The 19146-nt window shown below is 28.4% G+C and overlaps 1 protein-coding gene across 1 annotated transcript; it reads right to left on the bottom strand.

Moving 5' to 3' along the window:
* Positions 1 to 17241: 17241 nt before the first annotated feature.
* LOC114170152 (probable E3 ubiquitin-protein ligase ZFP1) lies at positions 17242 to 18254 on the bottom strand. Its single transcript, XM_028055636.1, has 4 exons — positions 18210 to 18254; positions 17869 to 17949; positions 17530 to 17694; positions 17242 to 17376 (listed from the first exon to the last, which is right to left on the bottom strand). Exons 1-4 carry the CDS (start codon positions 18252 to 18254, stop codon positions 17242 to 17244), a joined length of 426 nt encoding a protein of 141 aa, XP_027911437.1.
* Between the last annotated feature and the right edge of the window lie 892 nt (positions 18255 to 19146).

Genomic DNA, 19146 nt, shown 5'->3' with positions numbered 1-19146 from the left:
AACAGACTGTGAAAAGAGAAATAGAAAGAAATTACTCGCTCGATCACCTATGTAACAGAGAAGAGAAAGAGGGAGAAAGGTAGTCCTTAGTGTGCAAAATTGTATGAATATATAGAGAAAAACTAAGATAATATTGTTACTGATATGCAACTTCTTCATCTATTATTAGAAAACAAAACAAGATAGAGATATAATAAGATATAACATCTTACTTTTGCTTTATAAATAAGACATTACTGTATTTTTTATCTATAAATAAGATAGTAGTATTTTTTTTTCTTAAATTTCAGTTTTCATTCGTTAATTGTTTTCACCTATAACTTTATGAAGTGGATAAAACTTTTTTTTAGTTGAAGGTAGTTTTCCAACCGGACAATTTTATCTTTTATTAAATTAGAGTAATTTTACCATATTATAGAATAGATAACTCTATAATACCTAAACCCAAACACATCTTTATATAATTTCATAGAAGATTATGATATTGAAAAAAATAAAAATTTTAGGAATTCTAATTACTTCTTTAAAACCATATATATACGAAATAACTACTTTTTCTTTTTAAAATTAACCATATTTGTATAATGAAAGTATATATTTTTCACTAAAATTCGGTTTATATAATAATATATAAAACTATAATTTTACTAATATAAAAATATAAGTATAATTGTATTAAAATTATATTATAATAATTACAATAATGATTTTTTTCCCTTTTAAAACAAGCTGAATATAATAAAATATTTAATTTCTTATTATAAAAAAACAAAAAATCCATAAGAAATTAATAAAGCAGATTTTTTAAATTAAAAACGTAATATAATAATAATAATAATAAATTTGTTAAAAAAATTAAACGAAGTCTGATATTATATATATAAATTAAATTAGAAAGTATTTCAATGTATATTTAGAAACCACAACTTCAAAATTGTTATACATGTAAATTATTATAAAAATTAAATAAAATATATAATAATTGTTTAAATATAAATATATATATATATATAATTATTTTTACTATATAATAATTTTTATTTAGGTAATATTAATTTTATTTCTGCCGTAACAAAAGTTGAATTTACTTATGTCGTTGATAATTACGAAATTCTGCTAATAAAAAAAGGTCGACGTAATATCAATAATCATGTGTACCTTCAATTTTTCTATATATTAATGTTTCAATGTTATTTGAGATTTTTGAATATACTTTCTCAAAAATATTAAAGTATAGAATATTTCAATTTATTTTTAAATATCTCACCTTCGTAATTATTATCCATAATATATGTAAATTCTTATAAATCTTAAATAAAATGTACGCGGTTAATTTATATATATATATATATATATATATATATATATATATATATGAGTTTCTTTTATTAAATAATCATATACATTACAAAAAAACTATCAAATAATGAAAAATTTTATGATAAAAATTATGTTTAGAGATCAATTTAGAAACTAATTTCATAATTACAGACTAATTTAGAGACCAATTCTTTTGGTAGGCGAGATCTAGGTAGCTAATGATAGTGACCAATTTAGAGACCAATTCATCATAGAAATTGTTTTAATTGCCAATTTAGAGACCAATTATAATTTTTTGAAACTATTTTAGTTACTAATAAATTTTAGTTTATAAATTGGTATCTAAATTGGTCACTATAATGACTAATTATTTTTTGTCACTAAAATTGGTCATTAATCAAGGATTTTTTTTATAGTGATACTATATGTGAAGAGACATGTTCACTAGTATTGGATGCAATAACATTTTGATATTTGATTATCCCAGTTGCACTAGAAGATCTGCATTTACATTTAATGGATGATGTTGCATCTTATTTATTTTTTATTCTCTTGAGAATTATATTTATAGGAAAATTCCTGAAGAATTTAATTAACTAAAGAAGACAAATTCTAAAGATAATTATTCAATAAAATTGAACAAGTCTCTTTATTTGATTAAAGCAATAAGGACATACATGATATAACTGTGTTGTGAAGTACTTATTAAAAGAATGGTATATAAATAATCATATTTGTCCTTGTATTTATATGAAAGTATTAGAAAATGAATTTTTCATAATTGTTGTTTATGTAGATGAGATAAACATCGTTGGAACTTAATAAAGCAGATTGTTTAAATTAAAAACATAATATAATAATAATAAATTTGTTAAAATATTTATATATATATATATATATATATATATATATATATTAAATTAAATTAGAAAACATTTCGATGTATGTTTAGAAACCAATACTTCAAAATTGTTATACATGTAAATTATTATAAAAATTAAATAAAATATATAATAATTTTTTAAATATAAATATATAAATGTATATAAGTTGTGATATGAGTTATAGCGGCCTTTAAGTAATTTTTTATTTATTTTTATTCTTTACTGATAAAGAGAATATTTAACGAAAACATTACCTTTGATATAATTAGTGTTATTATTTTATTTGATTATTATTACATATGAATCAAATCCTAACAAACCAAGAGAATAATATAGATAAAGATAAAACATGTCTATATATATATAAATCAAATCCTAACAAACCAAGAGAATAATATAGATAAGGATAAAACATGTGTATATATACACAAGATAAATTCACTTTTTTTTCTTATATAAAAGAGATTACACAATGATAACAATATATAACATAAAATTATTTGTGTATGTGCTTCTATTTCAACCATATAGAAGTTATTGTTTCAAAATCATTATCATATAATAGTTAAAATATATAATAGTGAAAACATATAATAGTCAACTTTTTTTTACGATATTGAAAAATAATAAAATGATTATCATTATTATTCTTATATTCATAAAATTATATGTAAATAATTTTATAATTTTATTATAAATAATTTTTATTTATGATGCATGGATACTTTAACTTGAGTCACATATCCGTATCCGATATATTTATTATAAGTATCTAATTTACAAAGTCGTAGTATGGTACAAGAAAATCTATGAATAATGATAAATTTTAGTAACAAAAATAATTAGTCACTATATAGTGACCAATTTAAGTATCAATTTAAAAACTAAAAATTATTGACAACTAAAATAGTTTCAAAATATTATAATTAGTCTCTAAATTGATACAGAGGTGCCCTCTGGGTTACAGTGTGTTGGTAGCGGGTAGGGGTTCCCTAGGTGGTTTGTTGGGTTTAATTATGGGATGGCAATATAAATTGGGTTCAATGAATTTGTATGTATGAGGAACATGATGATCATCCTTTACATGTAATGGGTTTGCAGGGGCATGAGGAATAAGTATATATTGTGAAGTTAAGATGATTGTGGGTTGAGGGGTGGTGTAAGGGGATCTATACAGAGGATGACTAACATGATTTATTGAGCATTTCCCTATTTTTTTTTATGTTTTAAGTTTACTAAGAGTATAAGTAAACCTCAATGAAATTACATTGGTTGCATTGTTCAAGTATGAATAAGTATATATAATTGATTGTGTCTTATGTTGTTGTATGACTTGTGTAATTGAGCAATTGTATCAATACAAGTATAAGTGTATGTGTGGTGATATTTTGAATTGTGTGGTTTGGGAATTCGGTTCATTACAACCTAACTTGGTGGAGAAAAACCTGTAGTTTTCACACTACTAGTATGGCGCCTGACGGTGAAAATTGACCTGCCAAGCGATAGGCCACGAAGGGAACTCTAGGGCAAAACTCGAGTGTTGGCGCTTGGTGACGTAATGGGTCCCGCCAGGGGGTTTTAGTAAAATTGGGTTTTGACTAAAATCTAGTGGGCTGGTGCCTGGTGGCATCAAGTGTTCCACCAGGCGGTCTGAAATGATGTTTCACCTGGCGACGCTGGTGTTGTGCCAAGCGATTATGTGTGCAGAGTGGGTTGTGTTGGAGAATTTTACACCTCTTTGGATGAAGACCTTGAGAGGATGACTTGTTGGGGGTCCATTTATAAGTTGTAGCTTGTAATGAGGTGTTAAACACGTGACCATTCTAGGTTGGAGCCTTGAGGGTATTGATATTTCAGTGTGAGGGTGCTAGTTGTGGCTAGTACATATGGTTCACTTGATTGCTTTTCACGGTCATGGCCGATGAGGCTGATAGTCTCGTGATAAATACAGATTGTGGTCCGTATTGGGGAGCTCCACTCGATGTTGTAGATTGTAGTTTGTAACTAGATAATTCCCGCGTGTGATCTATACGTGGTGGCCGATAGATGGAAGGACCATGAGTTGTAGCTTGTCACAACAAGAGTCATCTTAAGGATATCATTAGAGTGTGTAAAATCACGATGCGCATGGTGGTGACTGTGATTTTCTAATGCATGAGGGTGGAGGCCTTCAGAAGGGGTCGAGTTAATTTTAAATGCTTTAGATGATGGCTTTAGGGTGGAGACTTGTTGAAGCATTCCTTGAGTTGTGGCTCGAAATGGAGGGTAAACACGTGGTGATCCCGGGTTGTGGCCTAGTGATATTGGTAACCGGTGTGAGTGTGCGAGTTGTGGCTCATACGTATGGTTTCCACTTGATTGGGCAATCACGGGTTGTGGCCAATGATGTTGCTAATCATGTGTCAAGAGTACGAATTGTGGTTCAGATTGGGAACTCAACCTGACGTTATGGATGGTGGTTCAAAACAGGATAATCTCGCACTTATATCTATGAGTTGTGGCTTATAGATGGTGGAACCATGACTTATGGCTTATGGGCACAAAGGATATCTTAAGGTCATCATCTGAAGATGTAGAATGTGTATGAACATGGTGGTGGCCATGTTTTCTAGAATCAGAGAATTAAGGTTCTTTGATGAGAGTGTGTTTACTTTATTATGTTATTAACAATTTATTCTTTTAGCTCACCCTATTTGCTTGTGTTTGGCGATGATCGTGTAATTCGTTACACGGAAGCAAATGATGTTGCAGGTGGAGTTGGTGAGGCATAGTGCCGAAGAGGGGCAAAATAGGAGTTTTATTTTATGGTTTAAATTTTTTATTTATAATAGTGACTATTTTAGTAACTAATACTTTTAAATTTTATAAATTGGTATCTAAATTGGTCACTATAGTGACTAACTATTTATTGTTTCTAAAATTGGTTTCTAGTTTTGGATTTTCTTGTAGTGTGTGGACACAAAAGAGAGAACCTTCTTTATATAAACTAACGTCATTAAGTTAATATAGAATATAAATTTATATTTATTAAGAACAAAGTGGAATGAATGGAGAAGAGTAGAGAAAATAAGTACTGATGAACCGAGAAAAAAAAAAAGAAGAAGAAGAAAATAACTATTAAGACAATTTTGTAGAAAACATGTAAAAATAAGTGTTATTTTTTAAAAAATGAAAAAAATAATTTGTTGTAAAGGGTAAAGTAGGAAAACAATTGAGGACACAAAAAAAGGTAACCCTCTTTATATATAGTTATGGACTATCGTAAACACAAGCATTATCGTGTCTGTATGTACACAATTTTTTAAATATACATAATATTATATTAGTAAGTGATGATATTCTAATGTTATTTTGTTAATGTACAAAATAAATTTATTTATTAAAAATAGAGTGAAAGAACGGAGAAAAGAAAAAAAAAATAATGGTTGATGAATAGAAAAAAAAAGATAGAAGATACACAATTTTACATAAAACATGTAAAAATAATTGTTAAGTTTTAATAAGTTAACAAATAATTATATTGTAAAGGGTAAAATTGAAATTGTGAAATGTGGACACAAAAGAGAGAATCATCTTTATATACAATCCAAATTGAAAGCTAAAAATTTTCATTTTAAAAAATACTGTATAATTCTAATTCCAACTGTTTAAGAAATGTACATCAAGAATTAAGGAAGAAATTTCTTCATGAAAATGTTAATAATGTCCATTTGTTTCATATAAACCGATTTGATCATAATTGTTATCGCATTAAACTAAGACTATAAAAAAAATTGTCAACAATATAAACAATCCTTTTTATCTTGTACTTAGAATAGAAATTCAACGAAAAAATAACAAAAGAAAATATCAAGAATGCAAATAACATTTAAATAATATAACACGATAAATGTTCTATTGCCTGTAAGGCCCATTAAAATTGGCTTAATACGTTCTGCCCTAAAGTAAAGGGGCTACCCTTGTACATGGGCCTAGGGTGGCCCAAGTGATAAAACCCAACCCTAATTTGTCCTAACCCACTCACTTTCACTCCTTCACAGAAACGTAGTTGTCTCCCTCCGCTGCCAAAAGAGCTCTGCTAGGGTTCGCCTCCTCATCTCGAACAAGTCCGCTCAAGCTCAGTTTCTGGTCTTCTGCTCCATGTAAGTGATCCCCAATCCCATGCCTGTTCCATGTGAGAGCTCTTTTCTGTATTCCTTCACTTAAGGTCCCGTAATAATGCTATTATGCTACTGTTCTGCTCCATTGTTCAGTCCATCTCTCGAGCTGCAGTGCTCCGCGGCCCAGAGTCAAAGCCTCGCGTAACCCCTTTCCAAGTACGGGAAGTTAGGGTTTTGCGAAATAATTGATGTTCATGTTTTTCTTTTGAAATGTATGTGTGATTTGATGATCTGTACACTGTCTTGAGTGTGTGGGATGTGCTATTGAACTGTTTGACTGTGTTTCTGGTCTGTTACGCGCATGAGCAGTGGGCGAGGACTGATAATCTCACCCAGGCGAGGTGAGCTGAGGCTCGCCCAGTAATTCTCGTGCGAGGGGTCGCCCAGGCGACCAGCTCCATTGTTTTAAGTGAGCATCTTGCCCAGGCAAGGGGGGTCTCGCCTAAGCGAGATAGTGCAGAGGCCACTGTTCCAAGATTTCGAGCTCTCGCCTAAGCGAGACTTCTCTGCTTGAGCGAGGGTGTTGTCTAATTTGGTGTTCCTTTCTGTTTTGAATGGTTGGCATGTAATTAATAAGATTATTGCATGATGGTATGATGGGTTGAATGTGTGTATATATATATATATATATATATATATATATATATATATATATATATGATGATGGAGGGCTCATATAGGATGGCGGGTGAGAGTGGCATGATCTTACGTGAACATTACATGAGGGGTTAGATACGTATGTGATCACAAATCGAGTATGAACAACGATGAACCTTGGTGGTTGGTAATTTTATGGCATGACATTGACATGAGAGGAGATGTTCCTCAAGGTTGGTAATACGAGCTGGTACTGATTGACATGTGATATATGGGGGTTGTTTATGGATGTTGGTATGAATCTTCAATGCATGGTGTATGTGATTATTTTCTTGCTGATTTATGATTGTTGGTCTGTGTCAGCGTGTAAATTCCTTGGGGTCTCTAGGTGAGACCTCCGGGGTTGCACTTCATGGTCGGGACGTAATCCCATGACCCCTGGTAGTAGGTGTTCATGGTAGTGTCTCATCGGTATAACTAGGTAAGGATTCAAGGTAAGGTTGCGTCCTGACACTCTAAGGGGTCAGTTAGTCTCACCTAGAGCGAACTGACTCATGTGGTGAGAGTAGCAGAAGGCCTGGAATTCACTAAGGGCTAACCTTGTGGTGAGGGAAAATTGATCCATCGTAACACTTGTAACACATAGCTCGGGGGTGAGCAGAGGTATCCACCACAAGTGCGGGCATCTGTTGAATCCGACCCAGTTATACGTATCCGGATGAGTCGAGTCGAGTCGTAGTGTATTGATTAAGAGTCATAACATGCTTGGATGATGTATGGATATTGAATGGTGATAACTATATTTTGACTGTATGATATATGTTGTTGGCACTAGCTTACCCGGTTTATTGTATGATTGTCTTGTATGTGATTCTTATTTCTTGCGATGATCATCAATTTGATTGATGGGAGCAGATGGGCGAGGTTCCAAAGGTCAGCAAGGAAATGGAGATTCCGCTGCATAGTCCGCGTGGACTAGTTTATATTTCTGTATGAGTTTAATTAGGGTTGCGACCCATGTATCTGTTCGTCCTTGGATTTATGCAATCTGGTTAACTTTTCCTCTAGTTTCTTTTGGGCATCGTGGTGTGCCATGGGTTGTATGGAGTGAGTTTAAAACTCCTAGACCGTGCTTTCATGTATCTTTCTCGTGACATTCCTTTAATTTCACGTACTTAATTAAATGGGGTGTTACATTGCCCAATTAGGTAATGTAACTACGGTTGAGTTTTTAACTATTACAACAATGTTTATGAAAATGCAATGTATTGCTTCATACACAAGCAATATGAATTCATTCAAATAATGAATTTTTTGATTTTAGTTTTCGCTTTTATCCAATAGTTGATGGTTTTGATGGGACAAAAAAGTTTCTCATGTAACCATCTCCTTATACAATATGCTTGGTATTCGTGTCTTGAAGAATTTCAATCTCATCTTTGTTTTTATATTATCTTGTAAAATGTATTTTTATAATTTATTCATAGCTTCTTTTTTATGCAATTAATGCCTCAATTCTTTCTTTTTTCTCAAGTTTCTAGTTGATATATCTATATAATTTTATATGAAATAAAAAATTATAATATATAAAATATTACTAAAGATAAGTATATAAAATGAATGAATTAAAACAATAAAACATGATTTTGGTTGTCAAGGAAGTAAACTTGATAGTAGACTTGTAGTATCTTGAAGTCTCAAACCTATTTCTCCTTCTCAAACCTCAACTTTTTCAAAAACATGCAGATTTTATTTTAAGATTAATCATTAATAAAAATAATTCAAAAAAAGAATATTGTTCTTTAATAGTAAGTTGGCAAGATATATGAAAAAAAACCTCTTGAAACTCGTAAATCGAAAAGTACGGAAAAACAAATAGGGGCAGAAGAAATGCATTTCTAATTTTAATACAAATCTAAAACAAAAATAAAAATAACAACAACACAAATAAAAAAAAATTAATTTGAGGCCTTTTTAAACATAATTTTATAATTAATTTAATAGAGGTATATTAGAACTAAAAAATTAATTTAATAGAGGTATATTAGAACTAAAAAATTGTTTTTGAGGCCTTTTTTTCTTAAACATAATTTTATAATTAATTTAATATAGAAATATTAGTAGCAAAAAAAAATGAGGCCTTATTTTGCTGCAGGCCTAAAGTGAGTATTTTCCTTGTTCTATCCTTAAGTCGGCCCAATCAATTCTACAGATTTTAAAATTCTTCAATTGACTGCCTGTAGTTAGATCTTACTTAACTCTATAACGTGGATAAAATATCGTCACATAATACTTAATTACAATAGACTTGAATGATGATGATTTCCATTAAGGATTTACTATATTTAACAAAAAATATTCTTAAAGTAAATTAAAATTATAAAATATGAAATCATATAATTATTAAATTATTAAATTATTAAATATAAAATAAAATATAATTTCATAAATTTTCCTTAAAGTGAGTATTTTCCTTGTTCTATCCTTAAGTCGGCCAGTCAATTCTACAGATTTTAAAATTCTTCAATTAACTGCCTGTAGTTAGATCTTACCTAACTTTATAACGTGGATAAAATGTCGTCACATAGTACTTAATTACAACAATAGACTTGAATGATGATGATTTCCATTAAGGATTTACTATATTTAACAAAAAATATTCTTAAAGTAAATTAAAATTATAAAATATGAAATCATATAATTATATAATTATTAAATTATTAAATATAAAATAAAATATAATTTCATAAATTTTTAATTATCTAATTTTACCGTTTATATTTTTATATTTGTAATTAAGCCGTTGTAAAATATTAAAATATAAAATTGTAAAATTAAATAATTATAAAATTATAAAAATAATAAAATTTAAAATTTTGAAATTATAATATTATGATATTACAAAATTACTAAATTATAGAATATAAAAATATGAATTGTAAAATTAGATAATTATAAAATTATAAAATTAAAGTTATAAAATCAAATTTTTTATTTTTTATTTTATATTTAATAATTTTATTATTAGGAAATTATCTAATTTTATAACTTTGTATTTTATATTTGAGATTACGAATATTATGACTTTATAAAATTACAAAATTATAGAATATAAAAATACAAGTTGTAAAATTAGATAATTAATAAAATGTTGAATAATTTAATTATCTATTTTTATGTTATATATATTATTTTACTTTTAATTTTATAATTCTAATTTGCTTTAAGAATAATTTTCAATAAATACAGCAAATTATTGAAGGATATCATCGCTGTTAAAGTCTTATAAGGATGTGGCGATATTTAAATATAACGATAGAATAAGGTAAGTGTCAAGTCATATAATTAACTGTAAACTTTATCAGTTGAGCAATAATTGAAAAATTTTAAAACTATGATGACTGAATCTAAACTACAAAGATTTAATAAGAATTGAACTAAAAATTCTCAAATTTATAGTAAACTTAAAACATAATTAAATCGATTGTCTTATTTGTAAATCTAATGTAACTAGGACCATTTATAAAAGATGATAATTTCATAAGAAAAGAGGAAATCTTTATTATATGCCAAAGACGATTTACTATTAAAAATCTAATTAAGTATTCGGTTTATCTAAATGTCATTAATTATTATTTGTAAATCTATAACAATATATAAAAGGGATTTATCTTTTTGTGTCCACGTTTCAAAATATCAATTTTACCCTTTAAATATAATAATTTATTAAATTTTTAAAAATTGACCGTTACTTTCACAAGTTTTTTATAACTTCGGCTATTTATGCTTATTCTCTTATTCTTTATTTATTAATGGTTATTATTTCATTTGTTCTGATATATTTTACTTTATTTTTAATAAATATAATTTTCGTTTATATATTTACTTAATAACATTACAAAATTATCACCTACTAATATAATATACTCATATTTAAAAAATACATATATATAGACGCAATAGCGCCTGTGTTGACGCAATATCTGTTCTGATATATTTTACTTTATTTTTAATAAATATAATTTTAGTTTATATATTTACTTAATAACATTACAAAATTATCACCTACTAATATAATATACTCATATTTAAAAAAATACATATATATAGACGCAATAGCGCCTGTGTTGACGCAATACACCTGTGTTAGTATACAATGTTACCGTTACCTTACACTAAATTATTGTAACATAATATTAAATTACAAGAGACTTTAATAATGGGATCTATCTTAAGAATTTACTACATTTAACAAAAAATATTCTTAAAGCAAATTAAAAAATATAAAATTAAAAGATAGAAAGTATATCAAATTATATTATTATATAATAATAAAATTATTAAATATTAAATAAAAGATATAATTTCATAATTTTTTCATTTTTTCATTATCTAATGTTATAATTTCATACAAAATATATTGTATTATTCATTTTCTTAAAAATATTTATTTATACTTTCAATCATTCAATAAAATTTATAAAAATAATTTTAAATCATTTATTTATAATTTTATATTAATATAACAATAAGAATATTTTGGTAATCTAACTTTTTTTTATTAAAAGTTTTTTTTAATATGTCACAAATTAATTCAGTCACAAACTTTCACAAACTTCACTCTCTAATCTACTATAAAATCACTTCTGATTCTCTTCAAAGAAACAATACTAACTTCACCCTCTAATTCTTTCGATCTCTTCCTTTTCCTCTTCTTCTCCCTCTCATCTTTCCTCTCAAAAGAACAGAGTCTAATTTTCTTGTAATAAAGTATTATGTAGAAACATTTAAGCATAATTACAAGGTAAGGTAACTATCATGTCATACAATTATAGTAAAATCTATGTGTAGATACTCCATTCAAAAGTTTTAAAAATTTCAGGACTAAATATAAACTACAAAAATTTAATAGGAATTTCATTGAAAATTTTTAAATTTATCTTGAACTTAAAACATTAAGCCGATTGTGTTATTTTTAAATCTAATGCAATATTGACTATTTATAAAGATGATAATTTCATAAGGAAAGATTATATCTTTATTATATGCCAAAGATAATTTACTATAGAAAATCCAATTCAAAATATTAAATATTCAGTTTATCTAAATGCCATTAATTATTATTTGTAAATATACTTTAAAATGGATTAGTAAATATGGTAATATAGTGTTTAATAAAGAGGTTGAGGGAAATGCTTACGTTTAAAGATAATTTAATTTTAAAAATCTAATTCGAAATATCAAATATTCAGTTTATCTGATTTTCATGTGATTATTTGTTATTTATAAATATAGTTGTTCTTACATAGACAAATATATATCCTTCGAAGCCTCTAAAGTGATCTCGTGGGTCTTTAAATCTTTTCTTCAAGGGTACCTCGTTCAAGACACTTAGGCACAAGAAAAAAAAAAAGTACCTACAAAAGATATTTTAAAGCTTAAGTGAGTTTGAGATATTAGACTCTAGTTTTAGAATAGTAACTTAAAAATATACTTCACAAAATGTGTCTTTTTATAGTAGGTTTTATGAATACGTTAACAAACTAGTTTGGATATGTCACCTTATTGGCTGACAGGCATTTGGCCAAGGTCGTGCATTGGGTGGATGACCGCTAGCCATTCTCTTGGGATCTCAATGCCTTAGGAGAGAACGAATGCACCACGCGTTAGGATGAGGACAAGTATATCATATCTAGGACGAGGATGGGCACTAAGTGTCCAAGGTGAAGACGGGTACTGTGTTAGATTTGAGGACGAGTACTCTATGTCCAGGATAGAGTTGTGTACCTTAAAGACGAGGATGATAGTCTAATACTTTACAATGAATTCCTTATAAAAATGGTAATGTAAGTATTGAATGATAAAGTTATGAATAATTTTAGAAAATTTGTACGGTTAATGATAATTTAATTTTGAAAATTTAATTCTAAATATTTAATTCGCTTGTCTCGATACCATGAATTATTATTTGGAAATATATTACTGCCTGAATTACTCCTAACAAAAATTTAAGTAATGAGAAAAAAATTTATGATTAAAGATAATTTAATTTTGAAACTTAATTCAAAATATTCAGTTTATTTGATGTCATTAATTATCAGTTTTAATTTATTGTAATATAAATTACTGGTAAAGATAATTTAATTTTAAAATATAATTCCAAATTCTCTGTTGATATGATTTTTGTACCATTAATAGCTCTTCTTCGTAGGATTTAGTAGGTTTAGTAACATTTCTTTATTTTGGTTGGTGATATTTATTAAAACTGTTATTATTTTTACTCTATACTAATATTTTCTTACAAACGTTACTATAAATAACCTTAATAGTAAGATTTAATTATGTTTTGAGTCTTTGACAAATTTGAAAATTTTTAATTAATTTTTTAATGAATTTTTTGGGTCTATTAAGTTCTTAAAATCGTACAACTTTCAACATGAATCTCTACAATTAAGTGTGAGATATCGTGACTGAATTTTGAATGTAGTGACCGTAGTGCAGTGCACTTCAATCATCCATTAGTTAAATGACTAATCTATTAATATGTTTTGTATAACTTATTTGCACATATTCCAAAATTGAATAATTAACCTATGCAGTTCAAGCTTGACATACATTTATTGTAAGCATGCACTATTCTTTCTTATGAAATTTAACTAGAGGCAATTGAGTCGGTACTCCTACCAATATATTTGTATATTTTATAATTTTGTAATTATAAAATTATATATTTTTATAATTTTATAATTTTGTAATTTGTTAATTTGTTAATTTTTGAAATTTTATATTTTTTAATTTTTAAATTATAGTTTTGTATTCATAATTGTACAATTACATGTTTTGATATTTTTTTGTAATTTTGTACTTTTTTAATTTTTTAATATTATAATTTTAATTAAATTTATAAATAATTTTTATTAAATACTGTAAATATTTGGAAAGATCTCATCATCAGACTATTTTACAATAAAATATTATGAGATGACATTTATAGAAAGTGACATTGTCAGATAACACCTAAGAGATTTAACCTTCACCCTTAATGATAGAGACTTAATTAAAATTTTTTAAAATTTTAAAGATTCAATAAATCACACAAATTTTTTAAAGACTAAATTGAGAGTTTTCAAGGATTCAAAATATAATTAAACCTAAGTGCAACGTATTTTTTCAAATGTTACCGTATAATATCATTCTAATCAAATGTTACTGGTACTATAAGAAAGTAATTAAATATAGATTAATTTGAAGATTGAAAAATCTTTAGTTTTTCTTGTCTATATATATATATATATTCTAATACTTGTAAAAGATTAAGTTCAAAATTTATTTAGTTTTTCAGAATAATGTGTAATAATAAATAATGATTATATCTTTCGATATAATCATAAAAATAAAAAAATGGATTAGACGTAATTTATCCCAACCAATAAAAAAAAAGTTTTCATTACTTATATCACTACACATTCAGATCTTAAAATTTGAAAAGTTCTTTTAAATTTGCAAAATTTGTAATGTATTCTTTCCGCTGAATACATCATACATAAAAATTATAATTTTCAATAATTTAAAGTTTTTTATGATAATAAAAAATATTTATTTATTTTTTAATAACTAATTTATTTCATCAAACTGTTGGACTCATAGAAATAAGACATCTTAAAAAGTCTTATATCGTTTAAGATAATTTATGGAATGGATGTTAGTAACTATATAATGGACTCTAAGTCTATTTCTTGTTCCAATTCAAAAACATCTTGAATTAGTATTTGAGTTCTTTTTATTATCTTGTAATAGAATGTTATATGTAACATCCCGTTTTCATAGTTTTAAACTATGTAACAAAACATTCAAATTTTAATAGTTCAGAAGCAGATAATAACATAGGCCAGTATGAAATATGATACAGTCATCCTCAAAATAACCATACATACAGTTTATACTAAACACAAGTTTACAAAACACCCTAAGCATCTACTGGAGGAACACGTGACTAGCACTACTGGAAAACATCCTGGAAACCCAAAATCAATGCCTGTCTGGGAAGAGTATATCTTCGCCTGCACTTTTACCTGCTCACGCCATTCAGTATAGGACGATCATTGCAAGGGTAGAAGACACACAGAACACAAAAGAACTAGAAGGGTAAGCTAGCTTGAGCAAAGAGCAAATCATACAATTTTATACTAAGACAGAAAACAGACTTCCATTCCACAATCCACTAAATCATCCAATTAATTCTGACCATAACACCACACATCATTCTAGACTCGATATCCGGATTATGTAAGTGGCATTGGAGCTCTTGGTGACTTGCACCTGAGATGGCTCCTAAACTCTGCAGAGTTTTAGGCACAAGGGGTCTTCACCCAACCACTCTCAAGGTAAATCCCATCACCTCTATGATGGATCGGTTTCATAGACCAGGACCTCCTGCTACTTCCCCCGACGTAATCCATCATGCTCTACTTGAGTCTTAATGGTTACTGGAAGCGTCAGGATATCACCAATCTGAGTCCTCATGCCCTTACATTTACTAAACCACCTTCCTTAGGATTTTCCCTTGAAATCCTAACTCTAACATACTTCCATTCACATCAAGTTCATGCTCAATTCATTCATACAGTCTAACATGCATAAGGGTCCCATGCATTATCAACCAACATTATCTTAAGGCAACCAATCAAGCATCAAGAAATCAAAACAGTGGGAAACCCATATTCTGCAGGAAATCTCGCTTAGGCTAGATGGTCTCGCCTAGGCTAGAGAGTCAATCTCGCTTAGGCGAGTTGATCTCGCCTGGGCGAGACATCATACAGTGGCAAATTACAAATCCTGGGCGAACTCTCGCTCAGGCTAGACTGGCTCGCCTGGACGAGATGTCATCTCGCTCAGGCGACCCCAGCTCGCCTAGGCGAGATTTCGCACAATTGACAGGGGTGAGCTTCTGGTATTTTCGCTCAGGCGAGATTAGCTCGCCTAGGCGAAACTACCAGAAATCCTCCCTGTTCTGCACATGCAAGCTCGCTCAAAGACATCTACCACTCAATTTCACACACCAACAATTTCAATCATCAATTACACAAACAATCATGCAACTAAAACACTCACGAATACAATCTACATCAAAATGAGTTACAGGATTAGCTTCCCTTACCTATTCTTGAGTTTAAAGTTTGAGTGGAGGCAACCTAGGAGAGGGGCAGAATTCCTCAGCTGAACCTAAGAGAAGAATTCATGATCCAGTCACAAGGAGAGGACGAACACATGGTTAGAATCTGAATGGAAGCAGGAAATTCGAGTTGAATTTCGGATTTGAACATTGAGTCACAAGGGAGACTTACCTAAGAGAAGAGAAGCTGTGAGTGGAGGCAGCAGGGGGATTGACAGTGAACACTTCTCCAGAATCTGAGCATGGAAAAACTGAGACTGTGAGATGGTAGCACAGAGTAGATTGGTTAGGAGAGAATTTGGGCAGTGGAGAAGGATAAAAGGAAGTGAGGAAAATAAAAATGGAAGGAGTGGCTGGTGTTCTTAACTGATAAAAGAGTAGTGGAAAAACGGGGTATCACATTATAAAATATAGCTAAATTTTTATTCTGAATGTAATGGATGTACAGTTAGTTTAATACTGTTTGAAAAATGATAATAATTCATAATTTAAATCCAATATACAGTATATTTAACTTTACAAAATAAATATTTACTATAAAAGCTAACTAAGTAACAATAAAAGCTTCAACAACTTCCCACGAGATTCTGAATGAAAAAAGAAAAATGAAAATGTCGTCTCATATTCATCTCTAAAAATAACGTGCAAGTCAAACGTTAAAATTTGCAATTTCAAAAAATACTGTAGAATTCTAATTCCAATCATTTTTAAAAAATTAGATCAAGAATTAAAGAAAGAAACTTCTTGATAAAAATGATAAATAATGTCCACTTGTTTCATATAAACTGATTTGATTATAATTTTATTAATAAAACGTTATCACATTAATTAATTAAGACAATAAAAAATTGTCAACAATATAAACAATCCGTTTTACCATTTACTTATAATAGAAATCAACGAAAAAAATAAGAAAAGAAAATATCAAGAATGTAATTAACATTTAAACAAATAACACGATATACATCTTCTGTTGCCCAATTGGGGAATATAACTACGGTTTAGTTTTTAACTATTACAACAATGTACGTTATCAATATCTACGGCTTCATTCAAAAGAAATATGAATTCATTCAAATAATGAATTGTGTGATTTTAGTTTCGGCTTCTATGTAATAGACAATGCTTTCGATTTGCAGATGGGACAAACATTTTTCTCATCTAACCATCTCCTTATACAGTCTGTGTGGTATTCATGTCCACATTGAAGAATTCCTATCTCCTCTTTATTTTTATATTCATCCTGTAAAATTATGCATAAACATTTCAATTAATAGGAGAAAGAGTAAATCATATTTCTAATACATCAAACTTAAATAAATAACCCTAATCTAGTATATAAAAAAGACAAATAAACTAATATTTTATAAAATATACATGTTGCTATATTTGATACCTGACATATTATGCAAATATCAATTTGTCGTTCCTCAGAAGTTGACCCCTCCAAGTCATTAGGTAATAGATAAGTTTTTGTTTGCAACTGTCTTGCAATACTTTCTTTGGGCAAACCCCTTTCCAAGTTGTCATTTCCAATCCATTCACCTAACTCAAGAAGCTCCTGTTGTCCAATTTTGAAACGTTAACAATTTAAAGTTTTTCAATCATTAAGGTTTTATAGTATTCTTTGGAAAATACATCAAATTATACATGCAATACTTGCCTCATATGACATGTCGTCAATGTCCAAGCGCATACCACTGTGAGGATCAACCGATGAAGGAAATTCTTGCACAGGAGAAGAGAATGTCTCATATGACATGTCTTCGGTGTCCACAATCATATCACTGTGAGGGCCACACAATGGAGGAAATTCCTGCATAAGAAAAGAGAATAATAGGTGAGAAAGAAAGTAGGGTTTTAAGCACTAGAAATCACCAAAAGTAAAAATGATTGATATATTACACGCAAGGCCGGAGGATGAAGATTATTTTGTATGGACATTGAAGATCGTCTTGATTGATTTGTTGTTACTTGAGAACGAAAGTTGATGTGGTGCCTTCTCCTTCCATCTCTTCTATGATATCTTTTGAGATGCAAATAGTTTCGTTGAATGAGATGGTTAGAGTGACGCACCATCATAGATCTCCTTGAGCCTCTTCTCACTACTGGTGTATTCATACTAAATCCTTGGAGATCTTCAAAACCAAACAGAAGATGCGATCAAGAAGATTATAAAGAATGACAAACAATGTTGAATGCCGGGATTGTGTTGTTTGTAAGAATTATTTTGTTTGTAAATTTAATGTCACATGGACTATTTATAAAGATCATGATTAAATGAAGGAAAGAGGAAATATTTATTGTACGTTAAAGATAATTGAAGATTGAAAATCTAATTTCAAATATTAAATATCCAGTTGATATAATCTTGATGCCATTAATTATTATTTGTAAATATAATTTAGAATGGATTAATAAATATGGTAATATAAGTTGTTTAATAAAAAGGTTAAGAGAGATGTTTACCTTATTTGGATTATTACTTTATTTAATCGTTACATTTCAATCAAATCCTAACAAATCATAAAAATACAAAATAGAGATGAAAGATATCTATGTCATCGTTAGAAAAAATGATAAAGATTGACTCAAATTAGTGACTAAATACGGTAGTCATTATCAGATATTGAATTAATAAACAAATTCATTTCTTTAAAATGGTGCAAAAATAATGGTTTACATGTACCTACATGCATACTAGTAATGACAAAATATATTAGGTTGATTAGGATATCGATAATACATGTAGACTGTTTTATTATTTAACAAATTTTAATAGTATATTTTTTTTTTAGACATTTGAATACTTAGGTAATTTTGTATAATTATCGAATATATTATGTTGATCAATCAATAAAACATTTTAGTCAGAGACGAATTTTAGCTCCCCCAAATATTTTTTATTTTTTTCAAAATAATACATCCATTTTTTGAATTTTTAAAAATTTTGAAAATTTTAAACTTATAAATAGTATATTTTAAAAATTGATGATAATTAAATTGTGTCTCT

The sequence above is a fragment of the Vigna unguiculata genome, chromosome 11 (genome assembly GCF_004118075.2).
Source record: "Vigna unguiculata cultivar IT97K-499-35 chromosome 11, ASM411807v1, whole genome shotgun sequence".
Taxonomy (NCBI): Eukaryota; Viridiplantae; Streptophyta; class Magnoliopsida; order Fabales; family Fabaceae; genus Vigna; species Vigna unguiculata.
This window is presented reverse-complemented; position numbering and strand designations above follow the sequence as displayed.